This window comes from Pristiophorus japonicus, chromosome 1, assembly GCF_044704955.1.
Source record: "Pristiophorus japonicus isolate sPriJap1 chromosome 1, sPriJap1.hap1, whole genome shotgun sequence".
NCBI lineage: Eukaryota > Metazoa > Chordata > Chondrichthyes > Pristiophoridae > Pristiophorus > Pristiophorus japonicus.
In genome coordinates, this window is record NC_091977.1 from 446,178,965 (window position 1) to 446,191,380 (window position 12,416).

The following is a 12,416-nucleotide window of genomic DNA, read 5'->3' on the forward strand; positions in this document are numbered from 1 at the left end:
TCCACAAGTTCAGTATAATATTCACCTGGTTTCTTGAAGATAACATTTTGAATTGTACGTTTAGGCTGCAAACATGGGTACAATAATTCTGTTTATAACTTTGTCTCTGCAAAATGTTATGAGCTACAGATTGTAACTCTCCAGTCCGGAACATCTAATCCGGAAACATCCGTGGTTCGGCATGAGTTGGGCCTGACGGAGAGGAGGGTTTATTTAAAAAAAAAAACATTTTTTTTTAATTTTGATTGGCTGGAGCAGCTGTCAGTCAGTCAATGAGTGTGTTCGGGGAGCGGCTGTCAGTCAGTGAATGTGTTCGGCGATTGGCTGAGGGAGCCGCCAACAGGCTGCACACGCACGCACGCGCACCACACACCGCACATGCTGTCAACAGGTACTGGTAAACATGACCTCTCCTAGTTCAAAAAATTCTCTGTTCCGGCACCAGTCAGGTCCCGAGGGTGCCGGACCAGAGAGGTCCAACCTGTACTAACAATTAAGATTCTGTTGCACTTGTGCATAATTCTCCTATTTGTGTATATCAACTGCAATCACTTATTTGCCCTATTTTGCAGTTTCGGTAGTGTGTTTATGTAGCTTTGTTGCTGATTGTTCCTTGTGATTTAGAAAAGGAAGCTGTAAGCCGTTCTTCAATTTTATTTATAATCTGAGCAGGGGCAACTGATAGTGCAGTTTGCTTAAAAGCCTCCAATAGAATTAGCGTTACAAAATCTCTGACGATTGAACGAAACTGGGCACCTCAGCAGTAATTGCCAATATTTTGAAATAAGCAGTGAAAATTCAGAATAACATCCCAGGGTTGTGCAAGCTGCCATCAGAACTCTTGGTAGTTCATTAAATATAAAACACATTTCTCAGTAGTATTGTACTCTTTTCACAGTAAAGTTGTCCTGTATCTTGTCCTTCACCCCAGTACACAAGAGGTTCACAGTTATTAGCCCATTGAAGCTGACTACAACTTCTGGATTTAGCTTGTGCGCATCCCAATGCGGAAATCCTGAAGTTGCAGTCTATCATTCATTGTTCTGACGCTGGCTGCACTGTGCCCCCCTTCCCCTCACGCACACGCACACAGCCGGCAATCAGTGTAATTAGGGAAATCAGTGAAACGAACAAACTGGCTTTTCCACGGAAGTCTGTTCATTATTTCAGGTTTACCTTTTCCCCATGTGAGAGCCCTAATCTTTATGTTGCTCTCAAACATTTTTAAAAAGTTAGAATAAAAGGAGCTTATTCACTTCCTGGTTCCCAGTCTGAGAATTCTGTATTGTGATTAGCTGCTTAGATAACTTAGACTCACATTAGGGATTCCCCTTTAACTTATACTGATCTCAGCTAAACATCGGAAAAGCCGAACTTCTCACCACAGAGATCACGAGATCTTTTGTGGGACGCTTACTTTCGGGGCCAGCGGCGAACGCCTTTGCTTCACTGACCGCAAATTACTGGCCATTGTGGAGGTGATTTCAGTAACCACAACAGAAAAGTTAAGACTGTGTTCTTTTGAAAATTACTGGGGAAGCTGCCAGAAGGATACCGTCCCATATGTTGTACCCTATGTCGATACCTCGAAGAACAGGACCCAGACTGTTCAATATTTCCTCAGTTCCAGATTGGAGGTTGAAATATTATTTGTCCAGTGAGATATTCTACATGCATTTGGCTATGTCCCACATTCAGCCATTCTGGACAGCAGTTTGGAAGTTTCAAAGCAGACAGTGAATGACTTTGCCCAATGCTTGCGGGAGAGTAATCTCTCTCCCCTCCTTTGACCCCCCATCCCGGCAACAGCATGCAAGCTAACATCACTTTTATGCATGATTACATTCTTATCACCACCACCACCCCCCGCCTCCCCACCCCCCAACTTGAAATGTGGCTGCAGCACCTATGTAACACATCCCAATTTGAACAAGTGATGTTTGGCCTCCTTGCAGGGTGGGAGAGGATATTGACTATTCAGAGGCTGACTGTGGAGGCTTGCAAACCTTTTGTTCCCCTCCACCCCATTCCCAAACTACCTCACAGAAAGAAAAAGTTGACCAATACGGGAAGGAAGGAAACTAGTAGCAGTGACACAAACCTAAACAAGCCAAGGCATTGACAACCAGCTAACAAGGGCCACAAGAAGGCAAAACTTTTATTGAACTGCATCCCAGAAACCAAGAGCAAATTGCTTTAATTTCTAACCCTATACAGCTAGCATAAGCATAACAGTGATGAGAAGTATGATCCGTGCATTCGTTCTGCAAGCTCTGCAATTAAAATATAGTGACTTCATGAAATGTAAATTGTTGAAAATACAATTTTAAAATTATTTGAAAAAGGCAAATTTATATCTGTTTATTTAAACAAGTAATCACATTTCATCATTTTACATACCTGCATCTATTGTGTACTTTAAAAAGCAAAAATGAATTTCCCACAGACAGTTTTATATTCTGAAACATTGGCATTTACACAAGAGCTGGTGCAGACTCATGCCAAATTTCCTCCTGTACTATACTATTCTATGATTTAAATGTTCAAAACATTAAAATTTTGTTGCCCAGCGGTACTGTAGCACCCAATGTAGTACTGAGCCATGCAGCCCAGGAAGGTTGCAGGTTTGATCCTTCATCTTGCTGAATTAGCTAGTCAAAAGGCAACAGTAAAATTGTTACATTTAACTTCAATGCCTCAAGTTAGAAAGAAAAAAAATCACCCAAGATTACCACTACTTGCTATCTAGTGACCCTAACTGAAAAGTCCATGTATGTTCTTGCCTAGTACAAAATCTGGCCTCCATGGTGGTGCCTAGCAAATAGCCTACCTAGGTAACACTCACTACCTAGATTCATGTGTAAAGATTGATCATTTTGATAAGGTCCCAGAGACCTGTTAGTGCCTGTGGCTCATAACTCAACACCTACAGGAAAGGAAGGGAAAACAATTTTAAGGTGGATGGGACCAAAGAGGAAATTATTGCTGATGCAGAAGCTCTAATATTGTGTTTATTATAGGGCCACCACGTGAGCTGAGGATAAAGCCTGATTCTAATAAAGTAGTTATTGAAAATGGAACCACTTTCCCATTCCAAGCTGAGGTGTTAGATGAAGCAGGGAATGTTACAGCGCAGCCTAAGTTGGTGGTACATTGCAAGGTAAATATGTATCTTTTAACAATTGGCTAACTGTTCTTGATTTTTTTTCAGTCGCCATTATCTCTGTTCTTTATCCTCCTTCGCCATTTCCACTATTATTTTCATAATTGTCTATCAAGGAATTGTGTCTTTTAACATCACTGACTTCATGTTGATAACTTGAACTTTGTTTTTCTTATATTTTCTTTATAGACAGCGTGGTAGTTTTCAAATTTATATTCTTCTTGCTATGTCCAGGGTGTTTCTGTTGTAACAAATTGCTAAATTTTTTACAGTATTTTGACATTCATGGCTGCATGGAGTAAAATATTTTTTTAAAGTACAGATTGAACCTCCTTTATCTGGAACTCTCAGGACCTGGCCTGTTCTGCAGAAGGGATTTTTCCAGGCAAGGGGTGGTCACATTAAATTGGATGGTACAGGTACGGAGCAAGGGGATGTTGGGGCTGGGAGTGCGACAGAGAGATCATGGGAGGGGGGGGAAAGAGGTGGGGGGGGGGAAGAGGTGGGCAGTGGATTGCGGGGTCAGGCCAGCGATTGTGGGAGTCGGCAGCAAGAAAGGACTTCAATTTGTTCATGTCGGAGTTCTGCGCATGCTCCACCCGGTGGCCGGGAATGGTTCCAGGCAAAGGGAGTTCTGTATAAGGGAGGTTCAACCTGTATTTGAAGATGCTGCAAAATGAAGTGGTTACATTAGGTTTTGAAATGTACAGTACAGGAACAATGTCTCAAATCCGCAACCTCTGGACTAAGACCGTGCCGAGTTTCGGATTTTTCCAGATTTCGGTCAAGAAAATCAAGAGCGTACATATGCTACCGAAACAGACAGACAAAGTACTAATGGTGGCATGGGTTGGGCTGCGTCGAGGGCCATTCGGCAAGGCTCGGAGCGATCGCATGCCATTTAAAACATAGTGGCGAAGCCGATAACTAGTCCAGCCCACTGTTTTTTGGATAGCAATTCCGGATTTTATTTTACTGAATAGCAAATGGGATTTTCTCAAAAATGTCTGGTTTACGGACAATTCTGATTTTCGGACAGCTGGATTTGAGACGTTGTACCTGTGTTTTTTTTCATCATAACTTTTCAGTTTGTAGAAGTGGAATTTGATAATATCTTACTCGCGTTGTAAACTGAGTTGTCAACAGCATATACCCAAAGTTGACACCGTGGAATATAAACACAACTTGCCCACCATAGGCAAGGTGGAATTTGTTGAAGTTGGAATATTCATCTGCCTTAACTGTATCTCTACTTATTCAAGAAAAGTTGAACCAAATTCTGAAGGATTAATTTACAAATAATTGAAATTGCATAGTTTGTACTTGGAATTGCTACGCCCCAATTTGCAGAAAGACACTATTGATCCAAAGAGTCAAAATGGAGGGAAAAAGTTGCGAGGATAATGATGGCCTGTTGCTTGGTATACTTCTGAGGAGGGGACGGGGGAAGGGGAAGGTGAGCAACCAGAGGTTGTGGTCCATATCGGTACCAATGAAATGGGTAGAAAGAGGGATGAGGTCCTGCAGGCAGATTTTAGGGAGCTAAGAAACAGATTGATAAGCAGGACCTCAAGTAGTAATCTCCAGATTAATTGTGGTGCCATGTGTTAGTGAATACAGAAATAGGATGGAGCAGATGGATGTGTGGCTGGAGAGATGGTGCAGGATGGAGGGCTTTAGATTCCTGAAGCATTGGAACTGGTTCTGGGGTAGGTGGGACCTTTACAAGCCAGACGAATTGCACCTCAACAGTGTTAAGACCAATATCCACGCGGGTCCTGCTTGAGGTCCTGCTTATCAATCTGTTTGCTGGTGAGGGTTTGAACTAGTTTAGCAGGGGGACAAGAACCCGAGCGTAGATTCAGAAGGGAGAGAAGCAAAGCTGGAAATGAAAGGCAATAAATCAGTCGAGCGGGAGCAGCAGCGTCGAGGAAGAGGCGCGATGAGTCGGGAGGCCTATAAAAGGCCCAACAGTCGGGGAGCGGCAGCATCGAGGAGGAGCCAGCTGGTGCAGCTGCAGCAGGGTGAGAAGGCAAAAATGAAGTAGAAAGAAATCGAAGGGTGACCTCACAGCCAAGGGGGTAAGTGATTGGCTGGTGATTGGTGAGTAGTTTTTCTTTTTCTTTTCCTTTATCAGTAGGTAACCTTTATCATTGTTGCCAAATTAAGTTAATTTCAGGGTTAAGTCATGGCAGGAGAGCCCAGACCTGTGTCATGCTCCTCTTGTGCTATGTGGGAACTCTGGGAGTTCCAGTGTCCCTGACGACTACATGTGCAGGAAGTATATCCTGCTGCAGCTCATGACAGACCGCATTGCGGCACTGGAGCTGCTCATGGATTCACACTGGAGCCTTCGTTTAGTGAGTTGGTCACATCGCAGGCAAAGAGGGAAGAATGGGTGACCATAGGAAGAGCAGTGGAAGGAAGGTAGTGCAGGGGTCCCCTGTGTTCATCCTGCAAAACAGATACATTGTTTTGGGTACTGTTGGGGGGGGGGGGGTTGACTCATCAGGGGAGGGCAGCAGCAGCCAAATTCATAGCACCATGGGTGGCTCTACTGAACAGGAGGGCAGGAAAAAGAGTGAGAGAGCTATAGTGGTAGGGAATTCAATTGTAAGGGGAATAGATAGGCGTTTCTATGGTCACAACCGAGACTCCAGGATGGTATGTTGCCTCCCTTGTGCAAGGGTCAAGGATGTCTCGGAGCGGCTGCAGGACATTTTGGACGGGGAAGATGAACAGCCAGTTGTCGTGTTGCATATAGGTACCAACGATATAGGTAAAAAAACGGGATGAGGTCCTACAAGCTGAATTTAGGGAGCTAGGAGTTAAATTAAAAAGCAGGACCTCAAAGGTAGTAAGCTCAGGATTGCTACCAGTGCCACGTGCTGGTCAGAATAGAAATAGCAGGATAGCTAAGACGAATGACATTGGAACCGGTTATGGGCGAGGAGGGACCAGTACAAACCAGATGGTCTGCACCTGGGTAGGACCGGAATCAATGTCCAAGGGGGAGTGTTTGCTAGTGGGGAGGGGTTAAACTAATATGCCATGGGGTTGGGAACCTACGGAGGGAAGTAAAATGGGGGCAGAAACAAAATATAGAAAGAAGAAAAGTAAAAGTGGAGGGCAGAGAAACCCAAGGCAAAAATCAAAAAGGGCCACATTACAGCAAAATTCTAAAGGGACAAAGTGTGTTAAAAAGACAAATCTGAAGGCTCTGTGTCTCAATGCGAGGAGTATTCGTAATAAGGTGGCCGAATTAACTGCGCAAGCAGCTATTAACGAATATGATATAATTTGGATTATGGAGACATGGCTCCAGGGTGACGAAGGCTGGGAACTCAACATCCAGTGGTATTCAATATTCAGGAAGGATAGACAGAAAGGAAAAGGAGGTGGGGTTGCGTTGCTGGTTAAAAAGGAAATTAATGCAACAGTAAGGAAGGACATTAGCTTGGATGATGTGGAATCTGTATGGGTAGAGCTGCGAAATACCAAAGGATAGAAAACGCTAGTGGGAGTTGTGTACAGACCACCAAATAGTAGTAGTGAGGTTGGGGACAGCATCAAACAAGAAATTAGGGATGCGTGTAATAAAGGTACAGCAGTTATCATGGGCGACTTTAATCTACATATAGATTGGGCTAACCAAACTGGTTGCAATGTGGTGGAGGAGGATTTCCTGGAGTGTATTGGGGATGGTTTTCTAGACCAATATGTCGAGGAACCAACTAGAGGGCTGGCCATCCTAGACTAGGTGATGTGTAATGAGAAAGGACTAATTAGCAATCTTGTGCGAGGCCCCTTGGGGAAGAGTGACCATAATATGGTAGAATTATTTATTAAGCTGGAGAGTGACAGTTATTTCAGAGACTAGGGTCCTGAAATTAAGGAAAGGTAACTTCGATGGAATGACACGTTAATTGGCTAGAATACACTTGCAAATGATACTTAAAGGGTTGACGGTGAATAGGCAATGGCAAACATTTAAAGATCACATGGATGAACTTCAACAATTGTACATCCCTGTCTGGAGTAAAAATAAAACTGGGTAGGTGGCTCAACCGTGGCTAACAAGGGGAATTGGGGATAGTGATAAATCCAAGGAAGATGCATATAAATTGGCCAGAAAAAGCAGCAAACCTGAGGCCTGGGAGAAATTTAGAACTCAGCAGAGGAGGACAAAGGGTTTAATTAGGAGGGGGGGAAATAGAGTATGAGAGGAAGCATGCTGGGAACATAAAAACTGACTGTAAAAGCTTCTATAGATATGTGAAGAGAAATAGATTAGTGAAGACAAATGTAGGTCCCTTGCAGTCAGAATCAGATGAATTTATAATGGGGAACAGGAAAATGGCAGACCAATTGAACAAATACTTTGGTTCTGTCTTCCCGAAGAATCAGTTCTTGTGGATTGGAAGGTAGCTAATGTAACCCCACTTTAAAATAAAAAGAGGGTGAGAGAAAACGGGAAATTATAGACCGGTTAGCCTGACATCAGTAGTGGGGAAAATGTTAGAATCAATTATTAAAGATGTAATAGCAGCGCATTTGGAAAGCAGTGACAGGATCGGTTCAAGTCAGCATGGATTTATGAAAGGGGAATCATACTTGACAAATCTTCTGGAATTTTTTGAGGATGTAACTAGTAGAGTGGTCAAGGGAGAACCAGTGGTTGTGATGTATTTGGACTTTCAGAAGGCTTTTGACAAGGTCCCTCACAAAAGATTAGTGTGCAAAATTAAAGCACATGGTATTGGGGGTAATGTATTGACGTGGATAGGGAACTGGTTGGCAGACGAAGCAAAGAGTAGGAATAAACGGATCCTTTTCAGAATGGCAGACAGTGACTAGTGGGGTTACTGCAAGGTTCAGTGCTGGGACTCCAGCTATTTACAATATACGTTATTGATTTAGACGAAGGAATTGAATGTAATATCTCCAAGTTTGCAGATGACATTAAGCTGGGTGGCAGTGAGAGCTGTGAGGAGAATGCTAAGCAGCTGCAGGATGGCTTGGACAGGTTAGGTATGTGGGCAAATGCTTGGCAGATGCAGTATAATGTAGATAAATGTGAGGTTATCCACTTTGGTGGCAAAAACAAGAAGGCCGAATATTATCTGAATGGTGACAGATTAGGAAAAGGGGAGGTGCAATGAAACCTGGGTGTCATGGTACATCAGTCATTGAAAGTTGGCATATAGGTACAGCAGGCGGTGAAGAAGGCAAATGACATGTTGGCCTTCATAGCGAGAGGAATTGAGTATAGGAGCAGGGAGGTCTTACTGCAGTTGTACAGGGCCTTGGTGAGGCCACAACTTGAATATTGTGGACAGTTTTGGTCTCCTAATCTGAAGAACATTCTTACTATTGAATCAAGTGCAGCGAAGGTTCACCAGACTGATTCCCGGCTGGCAGGACTGACAAATGAAGAAAGACTGGATCAACTCGGCTTATATTCATTGGAATTTAGAAGAATGAGAGGGGATCTCATAGAAACATTTAAAATTCTGATGGGACTGGACAGGTTAGATGCAGGAAGAATGTTCCCGATGTTGGGGAAGTCCAGAACCAGTGGTCACAGTTTAAGGATACGGAGTAAGCCATTTAGGACCTCTTCACTCAGAGTTGTGAACCTGTGGAATTCTCTACCGCAGAGAGTTGATGCCAGTTCGTTAGATATATTCAAGCGGGAGTTAGATATGGCCTTTATGGCTAAAGGGGTATGGAGAGAAATCAGGAATGGGGTACTGAAGTTGCATGCTTAGCCATGATCATATTGAATGGTGGTGCTTACTCCTGCACCTATTTTCTATGTTTCCTCAAATTCCTCCTCCTCCTCCACATGTTGAGCTGATGTGGAGGGTTCATCCCAGGGATTCAGCGCCTCCAACTGGTCATCTGGAAGTAGAAAGCAACAGATGCGTGATTAGCAGCAGGGGAGGGAGCGGAGTGACATGAGGGAGTTCACATAGCACAGGCTCATTTGAAGGACTGCCGCGATTCCCATTAAAGCTAGTTGAGAGACACTGCATGACATTGCAGGCCAGGCCAGGAAGTGTGCAAGACTTGCCCTCATGACGCAAGTTGATGTGACTAAAAGCTTTATCAGAGTTGGATTTTAAGGGGACTCTTAAAGAACGAAAGAGAGGTGAAGAGGTTTAGGGAGGGAAATCCAGAGCTTGGGGCAGAGGTGATTGGCACAGCCGCCAATGGTAGGGCTTTGGTCGTCGGGTATGCATAAGAGCCCAGAGTTGGAGTTCTTGGAAGGTTGTCGGGCTGGAGGAGGTTACAGAAACAGATGGTGACTATTTTAACTTAAGAATATAGGAATTGCTAGATGAAAATAGACCACAGTCCATCTCGTTTACCTTTTACAATGCTGGTAGCCACATGATACAATGATAATGAAGGTTTTGACTAATCAGGGCAATCGATCTCTCTCAATTAGTCTACCGCAGATCCAGACATGAGCAGAGGACAACCTACAGTGGTGGAATGCTTTGGAAACTATGGGGCCAAGTTTCGGCCCAAGCTGCTCCTGTTTTTTTGGAGCAACTGGTTTAGAATGGAGTATCTTAGAAATTGCAATTCTCGGCATTTAGTTTGCTCCAGTTCTAGTCAGTTAGAACAGTTTTAGTTTGGAACAGATTTTTTCAAAAGGGGGCGTGTCCGGCCACTTAAGCCTGTTTTGAAAGTTTAGGCAGTGAAAACTTACTCCAAACTAACTTAGAATGGAGTAAGTGTAGATTTTTGTACGCTCAGAAAAACCTTGCCTACACTTAGAAAATCAGACATAGATTACAAATCAGGTGTAGGGAATGGGGGGGGGGGGGCGGTTTAAAGGGAAGTTTACAAACATTAAACACTTCAGTTTTACAAATAAAGAGCCATCATCAATAATGAATGATAAATACATCAACAAATCAACCAATAAATCAATCAACAAAAAAATAAAACATTTTCTACTTATTGACTGCAGCACCGGGAGCCCTCCAACAGCGTGCTGGGACGGGGCTCCCCCCAGTGTGTTTCTGTCAGTGTCTCTATCTCTCTCTGTCTGTGTGTGTCTCTCACTTTCTGTCTGTCAGTGTCTGTGTGAAGGAGGGAGGGCAGGAGAGAGAGGAGAGAGGGCAGGAGAGAGAGGAGAGAGGGCAGGAGAGAGAGGAGAGAGGGCAGGAGAGAGAGGAGAGAGGGCAGGAGAGAGAGGAGAGAGGGCAGGAGAGAGGGGAGAGAGGGCAGGAGAGAGGGCAGGAGAGAGGGCAGGAGAGAGGGCAGGAGAGAGAGGAGAGAGGGCAGGAGAGAGAGGAGAGAGGGCAGGAGAGAGAGGAGAGAGGGCAGGAGAGAGAGGAGAGAGGGCAGGAGAGAGAGGAGAGAGGGCAGGAGAGAGAGGAGAGAGGGCAGGAGAGAGAGGAGAGAGGGCAGGAGAGAGAGGAGAGAGGGCAGGAGAGAGAGGAGAGAGGGCAGGAGAGAGAGGAGAGAGGGCAGGAGAGAGAGGAGAGAGGGCAGGAGAGAGAGGAGAGAGGGCAGGAGAGAGAGGAGAGAGGGCAGGAGAGAGAGGAGAGAGGGCAGGAGAGAGAGGAGAGAGGGCAGGAGAGGGCAGGAGAGAGAGGAGAGAGGGCAGGAGAGAGAGGAGAGAGGGCAGGGGAGAGAGAGGAGAGAGGGCAGGAGAGAGAGGAGAGAGGGCAGGAGAGAGAGGAGAGAGGGCAGGAGAGAGAGGAGAGAGGGCAGGAGAGAGAGGAGAGAGGGCAGGAGAGAGAGGAGAGAGGGCAGGAGAGAGAGGAGAGAGGGCAGGAGAGAGAGGAGGGCAGGAGAGAGAGGAGAGAGGGCAGGAGAGAGAGGAGAGAGGGCAGGAGAGAGAGGAGAGAGGGCAGGAGAGAGAGGAGAGAGGGCAGGAGAGAGAGGAGAGAGGGCAGGAGAGAGAGGAGAGAGGGCAGGAGAGAGAGGAGAGAGGGCAGGAGAGAGAGGAGAGAGGGCAGGAGAGAGAGGAGAGAGGGCAGGAGAGAGAGGAGAGAGGGCAGGAGAGAGAGGAGAGAGGGCAGGAGAGAGGGCAGGAGAGAGGGCAGGAGAGAGGGCAGGAGAGAGAGAGAGAGAGGAGAGAGAGAGAGGGGGACCCGGCCCGGCCTAAGCCCAAGACTTCGGGCCCAGCACTGGATTTACAGGTAGGTGGCCTGAGGTTGTGTTGGGTCAGATCGGGGGGTTGGGTCCGGTCCAGTGGGGGGGAGGGGGGGAGGGAAGAGTCCGGGATCTGGTGGGGGGGGGGGGGGATGGATGGATGGACGGACACGAGTCCGGGGTCGGGTCCGGTCGGGGGGGGCGAGTCCGGAGTTGGGTCCAATCGGGGGGGGGGGGGGAGATCGGGTCGGGAGGAAGCAGGACCTGGGCATGGGAGGTGCAGCCTTATCAACGCAGCCCCAGTGAGGCCATTCGACCAGGGCTAGGGGCTGCGTGCTTCGGGCCACTTCCACACAGTTTTGGGCACCTGGAGCTGCTGCACATGCGCGGCCACTGTAGCACACATGTGCAGAGGTCCCGTCACTGTTTTTAGCGCAGGGACCTGGCTCCGCCCCCCCGCAGCTCGTGCTGCGCCACGCCCAGCTCCAGAGGACCTGCAGGGAGCCGGAGAATTGGTAAATATTTTTTAGGCGCACTTTGTGCCGCGAAAAACGGGCATCCAGGTCGGGGCTGCGCCGTTCTAGGCGCGGCCTGAAACTTGGGCCCCATGGGTCCAAAGGCACTCGACCCTCACAAGCATTCTGCTCTTACCATATGCCACATCTCAAATTCATCATCATCATGGGCAGTCCCTCGGAATCGAGGAAGACTTGCTTCCACTCCTGAAGTGAGTTCTTTGGTGGCTGAACACGCCAATACAAGAGCCACAGACTCTGTCATAGGTGGGACAGATGGTCGTTGAGGGAAGTGGTGGGTGGGACTGGATTGCCGCACGTTCTTTCCGCTGCCTGTGCTTGATTTCTGCATGCTCTCGGCGTTGAGACTCGAGGTGCTCAGCGCACTCTCGGATGCACTTCCTCCACTTAGGGCGGTCTTGGGCCAGGGACTCCCAGGTGTCAGTGGGGATATCGCACTTTATCAGGGAGGCTTTGAGGGTGTTCTTATCATGTTTCCGCTGCCCACCTTTGGCTCATTTGACGTTAAGGAGCTCCGAGTAGAGCACTTGCTTTGGGAGTCTCGTGTCTGGCAATGCAGACTATGTGGCCTGCCCAGCGGAGTTGATCGAGTGTGGTCA

At 46.6% G+C, this 12,416-nt stretch overlaps 1 protein-coding gene across 1 annotated transcript in view; it reads left to right on the forward strand.

Annotated features, from left to right (window-relative positions):
• The window catches only part of smchd1 (structural maintenance of chromosomes flexible hinge domain containing 1), a 302,280-nt gene that overhangs the window by 109,828 nt on the left and 180,036 nt on the right, over window positions 1-12,416 (forward strand). Inside the window, exon 23 of the mRNA XM_070893027.1 lies at window positions 3,021-3,160. Within this exon, the coding sequence (XP_070749128.1) occupies window positions 3,021-3,160 (140 nt within the window). The remainder of the gene's footprint in view (window positions 1-3,020; window positions 3,161-12,416) is intronic.